Genomic DNA, 12,641 nt, shown 5'->3' with positions numbered 1-12,641 from the left:
GTCCCTCCCGCCCTCCTCAGCAGCCAGACGCGCCGTGCTGCACCTCTCCCCCAGGGACAGCAGGGTGCTCGGAGAGAACACAGCGACAGAGACAGCATCTTTATGGGACGGGGGCTTCAAGAACTGTTAGGGGCCAATCCAGGTGTGAGCAAAGAGGTAAGAATAAGCACTCTCCCACTGGGGTTTAGGGGGTTAGGAGGAGCAGTGCAGTACCTGAGAGGAAGCCGAGACAAAAGGGAGACCAGCCTCTCGCTACAGGACTCGGGTTGGCTAACGTTTTGTTAGGGAGGGCTCGGGGCGCGAAGGGAAGTGACAAGACAGCACAGCTGCAGTAGCGGTCAGTCTGAGAAGCCAAAAACTCCAGGGGTTGGCAGCAGCTGGCCCTCCCCTTCCCCTGGGGGTTCTCCGTTCCAGTTCCTAGAGTACGAGCACCCCTTTCTTCAGCACCTGCACTTAAGTTCTTAAATTTGCAGAATTTATTATAATTTTAAAAATACCCCTGTACTTTAATCACGAAAAACCAGTCCCCGCCCCAATTCTACTAAAAACATGATTGTCCATAGCTGGAGGCTTATTGAATGACCTCACCCCGTCACCATTACGTTACTCAGATGTCCAACTAAACAGCAGGCAGCTCAACCTTTAGGTAACACAACTACACAAACTGGATCGTGCTCTCTTCTCTATCCCTCCTCCTCCTCCTCCTCCAGAGAGCTCTGTTACTTTTTTCTAAGCGCCAGCGCTACTCCGACCGCCACAGCTAGTATTGCTACTGCAGCAGCCCCACCGTACAGCAGTATAGATTTCCCTTCCGGCAATAAGATAGGCTTCTCCTCTGCAGCGGAAGATTTCTCTTCTATTTCTTCCAAGCGGCCCTCTTTCCCCACTTTTTTTTCCCCTGGAAGCAGTATTTTCTCAGGTTCTGGTGCAGCCTTTTCTTCTGACGGGGCTAACTTTGGGACAGGTTTACTTAATATGGGGATTTCGGGTTCAACAAGCTCTTCAGCCACTTTTCCCTTTTCCTCCTGTTTTGTACGCGGAAGCGTGGGGGGATGTGCTTTTTCAACAGCCACAACTTCAGCTTGAGGTGGTTTTACTTCCTGTAAAGAAGCAGGGGGTTCTGGAAATGCTGCCTGCATAGTCTCCGCAGCAGCTGCCGACACCACCGCTTCCTCAATCCCCTCCGGAATCTCTTCCTTCTCCACGTGAACAATATCTGAGTTGGAAGAGTTGTTCTCGCTCCTCTCTTCGCCCCCTCCGTTGCTGTCCAGGCTTTTGACTTCCTCAGGATCCATGGCCACTTGCTGCCAGGACTCGGGTCCCAGGGAGACGGGCAGGCTCTCCGTGTGCCAGCTCTGGCTCGCTGACAGGGAGACGGGCAGGCTCTCCGACTGCCACGACGTGGTCACCGTGGGGGACTCCGGGGGGCTCACCTGTCCCGAGTTGTCGCTGGTCAGGATGTAGATGTCATTGCTGTCCTCTGCGATGAGGCCGGGGTACTCCTCCTCCTCAGATTCCAAACTGAAGACCGTCCCCTACGAATGAAAAGGCGGAACAACACATGAGCAATGGCTTCAGCACCACGTGCCCTGCACGGGGAGGAGGACACCTGGGACTCTAGTAAGGCTGGCAGAAAACTGAGAGAGCCTCTGCAGGAGCAGGATTTGTCTCACCTACGCTACGGAAGAGATTACAAAACCCACCCGGTGCAACTGGGACTTGCAGAGAATGGAACCACTTTGAAGAGCTTTGCTGTGAGCTCCTCCTCACCCTGCAGTCACCTCATCACTGAGTACGTCACCTGAACACACCATTTGGGCATTATTACTCAGAGAAGAAGAAGCTAAAGTCCAACAGGCACGTGAGCACAGCAGAACACCACTTCCCTCTCCGTTTTGTGCACATGCTCTGTATTGCTTCGCCGTCTGACAGGAGCCTGTACATAATTTTTATTGCATTTCCTTTGCTACCTGAAGCCTGCATCCCTAATTTGTACCAGCAAGCTGCAACCTACACTAATTCTAGTAATTTACTAAGAACTAATTTTGCTGTTCTTAAAATGTCACTTTCAAGTCTGACATTACAGCTCTGGCCACACAACTTAAGTTAAACCAGACCAATGAGCACAGACATCCTAACATGCAGACAGGGTTTCTTGGATTTTATTCAGCTAGGCGAAATCTGTAGACACCCGAAAAACTGGGCTCCAGTTAGAGAAAATGCAAGTGTAAGACACTGACTGATTCCCTCCCTGTAGAAGGAACGGCATTGTTGAACCTAGTCATGTATGGACTCCTGAGTTGGTAGCACAGAAGGGATTTGCCCCAGGGGGGGAAATTTTAAGTGGAAAAAGAATTATGTGCAGAAGAACCTAAGACGTGCATGATACCAAGAACATAAAAAAACAACAACTAGAGGCCAGGAGGAACCCCAAAGTTGATATGCCATATAGTAAATGTCTGTGAAACTACAAGCAAAGGTTAGATTACTCCCTTGTTCCTAACAAAAATGATTTGAACATTTTACCAATCGCTGCAGTACTGGGAGCCTTTTCAGTGCAAATTCCTTTTTCAATTACCAAGCTTTCCTGTAGTCCCATCATAATGTGAAGCACTGGGAAAAAAAAAAAAAAAATTCTTTTTCCCTGCTCCCTTCTGCAATTAATAGTTCTCCTGTGCAGTTGTCCCCCTCTTTTTTAAACCCTTCCTGGTGCCTATGGATTTGGGTTTTGGTTCTAGTCCAGTCTCCTGCCACTGGTCTTCCTGTTCCAAGATACCTCACTGGTTCTTCCACAACTCTTTTGTGGATCCAAGTGGTGATCTGTATGAGGAACTGATCCAAATTAAACATACTATTTATTTTGGTGAGTTGTTTTTAACCCTGATCGCCTTCCAGTTAGGTCTGCTGAGATATCCCAGCGTGCTAGTGTGAGTGAGGGTAGAAGAAGGCCAGCAACTGCTCTTGCTTGCACCAATGCCAAAAAATGCTGTATCTATCCCTGTGCCTGGCTTCCAGAGTAGAAGGAAAATGCATTTTGGCTTTGGTAACTCCCAGTTATCACTTTGTTCCTAATACGCTAGGAATCCAGTGCCTACAAGTGAGTGGTTTCTGACTTTCGGTAGGCATATCAGCAGGGCCGATAACGACTAGGCCAGAAGCGAAGTGCTCTTCTCACAGGGAAGTGTGAGGGGCCCAGGCTCTGCACAGACAGCAGCGCACGTTCCCAGGGCTGCCACACACACTGCACTTCTTTGCCTCCCTAGAAGGGGGAAGGATCTCCACACAAACAAAACAAAACCAAGCGTACAAGCACAGGTGAGAAAGTTCATCACTTGCACTAACTGAAGAGCACACGAAGCAGGAATAGACCCTGGCAAAAGCACTGAACTGGGACTTGAGAGATCTGTGGAGCTTATGGGCAGTACCACTTGGCTCTTTCAGTGTAGGTTATTGCTGTATCAACGAACTTGCGTTAACTATGGGAGCGAGGTTTTTCTATTCATTCCCCCCAAACACACTGACACTTCGCAAAACTAGATGGACTGATTCCTGGACACTTCAGTACAAGTGCTATCCTGCACTACAGCCTACACTGGGAACATAAAGACTTCATAACGTATTTTGTCAGGGGCAGGATCTGAATCTTCTCAGCCCATTGAGCTTTGCAAGGTATTTATGCACTAGAAGAAGAATCTTGCATAACACTTTGAAAGGAACTTTTCTTCATAAAATCTCTTAAATTGCTTGGATATGGATACTGGTCACTTCACTACTCTTAGAAGTCATGCTTCACTACAAAAAATACTTTTTTCAAATGCACCACACACCATTAAACAAAATGGAGCTCTGTGACCTAGGAAGAAGCAACCAGCATCATACAGTAAGGACAACGAAAGAGAAGACCCAAGAAGTAAATGCAGAGGCTACTAGATCTGCAGAGACCGAACACTGTAGGCGAGAGCTGCCCTGCAGCGTGCCCTGCACAGCACCATCCGATCCTGAGATCCAGCATGTGCTCAGGAGCGGCGGCACTGTAGTTAGCTTCTTGCATGCCACCTTGCAGTGAGCGGGGGAAGGCAGCCCGCTGCCTGGACACACTCTGAGATCGTACGTTTGCTCTTCTGATCATCCAGATTTTTTCTGGATGTTGATTAATAAAGAAATATTCTCACTGTAATGCAAGCTACTAACAAACGCCTGTGATAATAGCAATTTATTTATTTTTATTTCCACAGGTGATGCAGACTCAGAACCATCACAATTAAACAACAAAATAACTAAGAGTAAAACCTGCAGTCTCGTAAACCTCTGATATTCCCCTCTTCTCCACTCAGCGCTACCCTTCAACAAATCAGTCAGTGATTCTTTCCTGGCCTGCCCACAGCACATCACAACATAAGAGACTGCATTTGTAATCTGATGCTAGCAAAAAGAATGGGGAAGAAACCCCACACAACTGGTAACAGCTCTTCTCTTAACATACAGCTGGAAGGGCACAGATGCTATTATGACTGGTCAAATATGAAGCACAGAGAAATACTCTGAAACCACACTCCCCTACAGAGTTGTGAGCTTAGTGGTTGTAACAAACTTCTTTTCAACAGCAAACTAAAAAAAGCACTAACTAGGCCCGTATTCAGAGGACCAAGTTCCCCTGAAGTCTCTGTCTGGATGATGGTGGAAAGTCAAGTGCCTTTGAGCAGTGACTCAGCAGCCCGCAGCAGAGAGGAGGGAGCTGCCTGTAGTCCACAGGCACTACAGAGACTGAGGTGAAATTTAAGCCATCCTAGTGTTCCTCAGTATGTGTTCCTCTAACCCCTTGGAGTGGGTTTACGTGGCAAGGTTTTGGTAGTGGGGGGCTGTAGGGGTGGCCTCTGTGAGCAGAGCCCAGCAGCTGCCCCAGGGCAGATAAGGGACAGTTTCAGCCAGATCCAAAGGGACCCACTGCTGGCCAGAGCCGAGCCAGTAAGTGATGTTGTTTGTATCTCTGGGAGAGCAGATTTAAGAAAGGGGAAAAGGCCTGCTGCACAACAGCAGCTGGGAGAGGAAGGAGTGAACCAGCCCCCCAGGTCGGTGCAGCAGGAGGGCAGGAGGTGCTCCAGGCAGGCAGCAGCAGTTCCCCTGCGGCCTGTGGAGAGGCCCCTGGTGGAGCAAGGCTGTCCCCCTGCAGCCCACGGGTCCCACACGGAGCAGATCTCCACGCTGCAGCCCGTGGAGGAGCCCCCGGTGGAGCAGGTGGATGTGGCCTGGAGGAGGCTGCGGCCCATGGAGAGCCCCCGCAGGAGCAGGCCCTGGGGCAGAGCTGCAGCCCGTGGAGAGGAGCCCACGCAGGAGCAGGGGTCTGGGGGGAGCTGCTGCCCGTGGGGGACCCGTGCTGGAGCAGTTTGCTCCTGGGGGATGGACCCTGTGGTACGGAGCCGTGTGGGAGCAGTTCTTGAAGAGCTGCTGCCTGTGTGCAGCCCCTGCAGGATCAGTTCGGGAAGGACGGCATCCCGTGGGAGGGACCCCGCATGGAGCATTACGGGGGGCAGAGTGACCGTGAAGGAGCGGCAGAGACAAAGTGCCATAGACTGACTGCAACCCCCATTTCCCTGCTCCCCTGCACTGCTCAGGGGGAGGAGGCAGAAGAAAGTGGATGGGGGAAAGGTGTTATTAGTTTATTTCCTTTGTTTCTCACTTCTCTAGATTGTTAGTAATAGGCAGTAAATTTTACTAATCTCCCCATGCTGAGTCTGTTTTGCCTGTGACAATTGTTGAGTGCTCTCCCTGCCCTTATCTCAACCTTTGATCCCTTTTAACGTATTTTCTCCCCTTCCCCTTTGAGGAAGGGGAGTGAGAGAGCAGCTGTGGTGGAGCTCAGCTGCCTACCTGCGTAAAACCACCAACCCCTGGCCTCTGCTCTGTTCTTGATCCACCACTCAACTCCCCTTCCTCTCCCAAGGAAAATCAAAGTTGTTCTTCGATGAGAAAGAAAAGAAAACAAGATCAAAGATGTTCTTTGGAACCCACAGATGGGTTGATAAAGATAAAATGAACAAATGATACAGACAAAGCACCACCACAGCTACTATGTGGACTAGTAGCTTCCCAGACCCAGCAAAGTATCTTAGCTTAGTATGATATGATGCCAGATCCTCATCAGGTTAACAAACAGGGCAGTCAACACTGATACTTAAGGATCAGGTATTAGTTATTCTAATTATTCCCACACATCAGGGCAGTTTCCAAGTGTGATGCCGTTTGCTGGAGCACTATCACTGGAGAAGTACTTCTCACAAAATGCAGGTAAGATCTTGGCCTGTGTTGAGGCCAACATGATAAACTGTTTTCAAGAGGATAAGGGAATGAAGGGACAGAATATGGGGAATATGGGCAATTTTCAGCATTTCAAATTAATGCATGTGCAAACCCTACACACCCATCCTACCTTCAGCAGAATGGAGGGCCCAAGAGGATCAAGCATTATTGTTGCTTTCTCACACTGTACAGACTGGACTGACCTCAAAAGAGTAATCAGTCACTGACTCCCCTATAAACCAGACCCTTATAAAGCCCAGGTGAGCCTTTCAGTAGCAAGTCTTCACATACAATTTAACTTCCACTTCAGTGCCTCAGAGACAGAACTCTCCAAACTTAAAGAAACAGACTGACCAAAGTTGAAAACCAGGGGGAAAGCTAACATAACAAGTGTCAGTGCATAGTTTTGCCATGTTTATCATTGAAAGCGTATGAAGTTTTAATTGAAAAGCCAAACAGTAATAGACATTATTTTAAAATGATGACTTTTCTTGAGCTGAATTAAGAGTTAATTCAGAAAAAGAGGACAAAGCTGTACTTTCCTGCTGATTTGGTTGAGGTTTGATTTTGTTTTGTTTTTCTTTTAAAGCAGCTGCAATAAAAACTGAATGACATTTAGGACAACTCTCTTGATTCATCTACAGATGTGACCCAGAAGCAAAGCTTCCAGAGATTAATTCAGGACAGGATGGAACATTTGGAAGGTTTTTTAATACCCTGGGGTCTTATATAAGCCATATTCTTTAGATTAATGGTAACTAAAGAATGTATGTATTTATTTATCTGCTTTATTTATTATAAATAGATTGTCTACTGCTCTAGACCAGAAAAATCAGAGTTCTGATTTTTCAAAATTGGGATGGGATATCTGCAAACTTGGAGTGCTTTTCTTTACCCATTATTCTTACAGAACTACATCATGTTTGCCCACAGAAACAAGAATAAGTCCCTCACTGCACCACACTGCCCCTTCTGATTCCAACCACTGCCACTTGAGGGAAGGAAGAGTTGGCACAAATCATGACACAAGGAAGCAGAAACAGATAGTTCCCTTCTTAGCCAGAACACAAGGATGGTCCACAGCACATTTGGCAGTCTTGAGGAGAAGGTCAACTTAATTCTGTTGAGGTGGCATCTGCAGATATAAAAACTGAACTCCAGAAGTCAATCACTGTCTTCAACCTACTGGTTGTAGAACTTTTCCACAGGACTTCTACAGGTGACAGAAAGCACCTTCAATAAACATGCTAGAATATTCCTCAGGACAGGCCATGGCCATTATGCTACAGGCCAAGCTACACCTGACAACTGTAAACCAGCAATACAGCAATGATCTGAAAACTCCTTCTCTAGGCAGAACCTATCAGTTTGGATTCAGCTGTAGCCCTACTAGCATCAGTAACCTGAACCTTGAAAATCAATCTCAGCAGGCAATTCAAAACACCACCAACCTTTAACATATAGTCAGAGATTGCTACTTAACAACATCTGTCAAGTTTCAACTATGACTTAAAGACAATGAAAAGCAAAAATAATAAAAAAAAGATTTGGAAACTGATGCTCGTGACAACTATACTATTTTACAAAGTTTTCGAATAGGTCTGTTATTAATTCCATACAGACAAGCTGACTTACTAACTAAAGCAGTTATTTTTGCTATAGAACAAAAACATTAACTATATATAATGGAGCAAAAATATTCAATAGAATAAAAATTTAATTTGGATTTATGTGAAGCTACTTCTGGTAGAAATACGTATTCAAATTAAAATTCTGAACGCCTCAAAATACAACTTTTTTCCTATAAATGTAGTGTTACATCTCTAACAAAGATGTTGATATCTGGGTTTACAGATTATCTCTGCAATTAGCTTGCTGAGTTGAGCTCCTCAAAAGTCAAGCTAGTAGACAAGGAAGTGCATCTCCCTGCTTCCAACTGAACACATCCTCTGTTTCTCTCCTGACACATCCCCAGAACAACCTGTTATATGATGCTAAATGAACTCTATGATTAATTTTTTCTAGATGTTAAGGTTTGCTCTAAAAACACATGAAGTTATAATAAAAGTCTTCCAAAACAGAAAGTGGGTGTTTTTCATTTAAGTGTTCTGAAAAGCTTGACTGGTCTCTGGTTCAGTTCTTATAGAAGTTTAAGCAGGCAGGTAACAGCTAATTGTTCACACAAGGAATGATTTGAATAAGCAACTCATTCAAAATTAGTATCTAATGACACAGACACACACAAAAAACCTATACAGCCAAATGGGCCAGATCTTGATTTTGCCTAGAAAAGGCAAAACTCCTGTACACCGGTCAGAGAGGAGTGCCACCTTCCGGCAAAAAAAAAAAAAAAAGAAAGTCAATATACGCTGCCTGAATCTTTTTTCTCCTGCAACTGAACAGACTCACATAGAACAGACTGAGAGCAGCCCTGAGGAGAAGGACCTGGGGGTGCTGGTGGATGAAAAGCTCACCATGAGCTATCAATGTGCGCTTGCAGCCCAGAAAGCCGACTGTACCCTGGGCTGCATCAAAGCAGCAAGGCCAGCAGGGCGAGGGAGGGGATTCTGCCCCTCTGCTCTGCGAGGCCCCACCTGGAGCCCTGCATCCAGCTCTGGGGCCCCCAGCACCAGAAGGACACGGACCTGTGGGAGTGGGCCCAGAGGAGGCCACGAGGCTGCTCAGAGGGCTGGAGCATCTCTCCTATGGAGACAGGCTGAGGGAGCTGGGGTTGTTCAGCCTGCAGAAGGGAAGGCTCCGGGGAGACCTTAGAGCGGCCTTCCAGTGCCTAAAGGGGCCTGCAGGAAAGCTGCAGAGAGACTCCTGGTCAGGGAGTGCAGTGGTAAGACAAGGGGGGGGGAGGGGCTTTAACTAAAAGAGGGTAGAGTTAGACTAAGTATAAGGAAGAAATTCTTCACTCAGAGGGTGGTGAGGCATTAGCACAGGCTGCCCACAGCTGAGAAGCTGTGGCTGCCCCATCCCTGAAGGTGCTCAAAGCCAAGCTGGATGGGGCTTTGGGCAGCCTGGTCTGCTAGGACGTGTCCCTGCCCATGGCAGGGGGGTGGAACCAGATGGTCTTTAAGGTCTCTTCCAACCCAAACCTTCCTGTGGTTCCATGTAAATCCCCAAGGAAACACCTTGAAATACAGGAGGAAATGCTGACAGAAAGTAGAATGTTCTAGAAAAGCAATATTTACAATAAGAAATTCGAAACACTCACAGCTAGAAGTTTCTTAGGCTTGAGTAGTCAACTTTACCTTGTAACATAATCTGTCAAAGGCAAATGAGGCTCAGTCATTTCTTTCCTTGTCACAGCAATGAAAAAGGTACTAGGAACCCATTAAACACTTTTGCGCTTAAAATCTAGTGTCTGAAAAACAGGAGGCAATGAATTATGAACTGGCCTGTATCCAGGAATCTCAAAAGATCCCCCTCTGAGGAAATAAGCAAATCTTCAGTAACACATTTCCCCAGAGCTGGGAGTACACTTGCCATATGATCTCTGCTGTAACAGAGGCGTAGCCATACACCGGTGAACTACTGAAGTGCTGTTCAAGCCAAGGGCTGAGCAGAAAAGGCTGTGCCTGCAGAGTCGGTGCAGCTTCATCCCCACCCGAGCCAACAACTCGGGCAACAGACTGCATCCTGCCTCTGCATCATAGCTGTGCTATGCCTCTTCAGATCCCTTCTGAATTCAGACTTAACAGCATTACCGTGCTCGTCCTTCAGAGAAATGGATCATTACAGAAGGATAGCTCACAACACCCAGATCCAAAATAGTTCCAAAATAATAAAAATCCCCCAGTCACTCACTGTATCATTCATCTTTATGAAACTTGAGATAGGTGGAGCCAAGAAAAACAGCAGAATCCACAAATTGGATTAGTCTGACTTAAACTTTCTATCAAAAGAATGGAAAGAAAAGAATGAATTGTTCCTCTGAACCAAAATAAATCATACTGATATTACAGCCATCACTCCCATCCCCTTCAACGCCTGTTTGACTAGAACACCCTTCAGAAATGATCCTATTGATTCCCCTGTCTGCCAGCATAACTGCTACCTGCAGAGTGGCAATTCCAAAGCAACACCCTATTAGGTGTTAGTTGTAGCAGTGTAAACTGAAGTAAATTCTTTAGTTTAGAGACCATTACGTTAGGAAGACTGATCTGAAGTTGTTGAAGGACAAAACAAAAGGAGATCTAGTTGCTCAGTCATTCACTGTTTAAGTTCCTTTTCCTTCAGCCACAGTACCAAAAAAATAAATAAAAAATCTATTACTGTGCTAAAGAAGTTATATACACACACAAAACAGTGGTATTTCATTGCCATTTTCCATGACACAAATACAAAGTATAATTATTTTGAAAGGAAAACTCCCTTATAGAACTTCTTTAATTAGATTCCCCTTTCTTGCGCCGCTACCATATTAAACTTACTTATCTTTCCTCCAGTGTAGCAAGTCTGTCTATTTTTGCATTGTCATTCTGGAGGCAGACACCTGGGCTGCTGCAGATTTTAATCTCCAGTTGCACACGCTGACTGCCTTGCTTGCCCAGGATGACAAGTGCCTCTTTATACTTTTTGTCTAGCTTGTTAACAAACTCTAGTATGTACATTATTCAATGAACAGCAGCAAAGAAAATGTCAAAAAGAGCAGAAAAGCCCAAACCAAAACACTGGAGATAAAGAACAGCCTTTCTGAAGCTGAGATAAGAAACTGTAAACATTATGCATGCTTCCAGGAAATTTACTTTATCCTCTTCAACACAGGCAAATGACTAGTTAAATTCAAATCCATGTCTGAACATCGTAAGACATGAACCCTGGGAAGGCAGAGTCAGTTTCAGCTATCTGTCACAAATACAGATGAGAGCCTCCTACTGAGAGAAGAAAGGTTACTGATTCCTGATAAACACCAACTGCATATGTTTATTTCACCCCTTTCAATGCAATGAAAAGCAGATGGGCTTGTAACATAAGTGAATCTGAGAAAAAAACGAAAGAACACCTAGCTTCCAAGTAATCTTACACTTTTTCCCTTTTACAGACATCCCCAGACAGATGAAATCTAACCACTGAAATCAGAATATGCAGAGCTTGAGAAGAAATAAATTACTTAGGAGGAAGGATGGGAAAGGAAGAGGAAAAAATCCTTACCGACTGACTGGCCTTACTGTGCACTTCTCCAGGAGATCAAGAATTGCTTCTGATGCAGCAACATTCAGCCCTGGAGAAGTCAGTCAGAGGGAAAAGGGAGGGGAGGTAAGAGGAAGGGAAGGGAGGAGACAGGAGGAGAGGGGAGGGGAGAGCGTGTACACCGCACGTCAGTTTGTTGAGCCCTAACATTGCCTTTGGGAAGTAGAATGAAATTATTGCCAAATCAGACTGGGAATGGGCTTGTGATGCTTCAAAACAATACAGAAACAAGACCCTAGCGTGACCATTTGGGTTCAGAACAGAATCAGAAGGAAGAAGTGTTTATTCTCACATGTAGCTATTCAAAGCACTTCAAACACGAAACGTGCTTTTTGCTCCCATGAGAAATCATACTAAAATTTAAAGTCAAGCAGAGTAAATGTAAGAGCTGCAACAAAATCTGTCACTGCAATTAGTGAAAGAGAAATCCAGAAGAAAGCAAGATTACCTTGCTTTCCTAAAGTCTTCCAAACTCAACTTGCAGCTACTTGCAAACCTGAGATTGTAAACTAGATGGAATAGTCATTTCAACTCTTCATACAAAGACATTTCCATGATTGCTGCATCCAAACACAGCATGCAATGCACTGAAGGCAGACATCTCTCTTTGGAAGACTTTTACCCTGAAGCAGTACAACAGACTAAGAGGAAGGGGATCAACACACACATTTTGATAGCATCAAAATATGATATACACTTGCACATGCACAAATACAACAGCGATTCTCCTACCAACCAACCGCTACAACCCAGTCCCCACTCTACCATTAAAAGCTAACAGAATTTAAATTTTAGTGCCTGAAGGAAGAATAGGAGGGGCAGATTCATTGTTCAACTCATATCTCATCCCCACATCTCGACAGAACAGAGATAAAAACAATCCAAAAGTTACTTTGCACCTTAGAGGTGCTACCTTTAGTTTAGGTATCCCAAATTCCCCATTCCTCACAAGCCGTAATGATTTCCTAAAATATGTTGCCTCGCTATCCAATTTCTCCACCTTCATTCCCTTGAGCTAGCAATTTTGCTTCTAATAATTGTTGTCTATTGTCCTCTATCAGATGCTCTCCCGGACCTACAAGACACCCAAGCCCACAAAATAGTTTGAAACCTTGTAGAGAGGCAGAATCTCTGGAGCTCTATGT

The 12,641-nt window shown here is 45.5% G+C and overlaps 1 protein-coding gene across 1 annotated transcript in view; it reads right to left on the bottom strand.

The window, feature by feature from the left end:
• Positions 1-461: 461 nt before the first annotated feature.
• BCL2L13 (BCL2 like 13) overlaps positions 462-12,641 on the bottom strand; it is a 41,506-nt gene continuing 29,326 nt past the window's right edge. The window contains exon 7 of the mRNA XM_035346345.1: positions 462-1,535. Within this exon, the coding sequence (XP_035202236.1) occupies positions 720-1,535 (816 nt within the window). The 3' untranslated portion in view covers positions 462-719. The remainder of the gene's footprint in view (positions 1,536-12,641) is intronic.

Source organism: Oxyura jamaicensis, chromosome 1 (genome assembly GCF_011077185.1).
Source record: "Oxyura jamaicensis isolate SHBP4307 breed ruddy duck chromosome 1, BPBGC_Ojam_1.0, whole genome shotgun sequence".
NCBI lineage: Eukaryota > Metazoa > Chordata > Aves > Anseriformes > Anatidae > Oxyura > Oxyura jamaicensis.
Note: the sequence above shows the minus strand (reverse complement) of the source record. Positions and strands in the feature narration are given on the sequence as shown.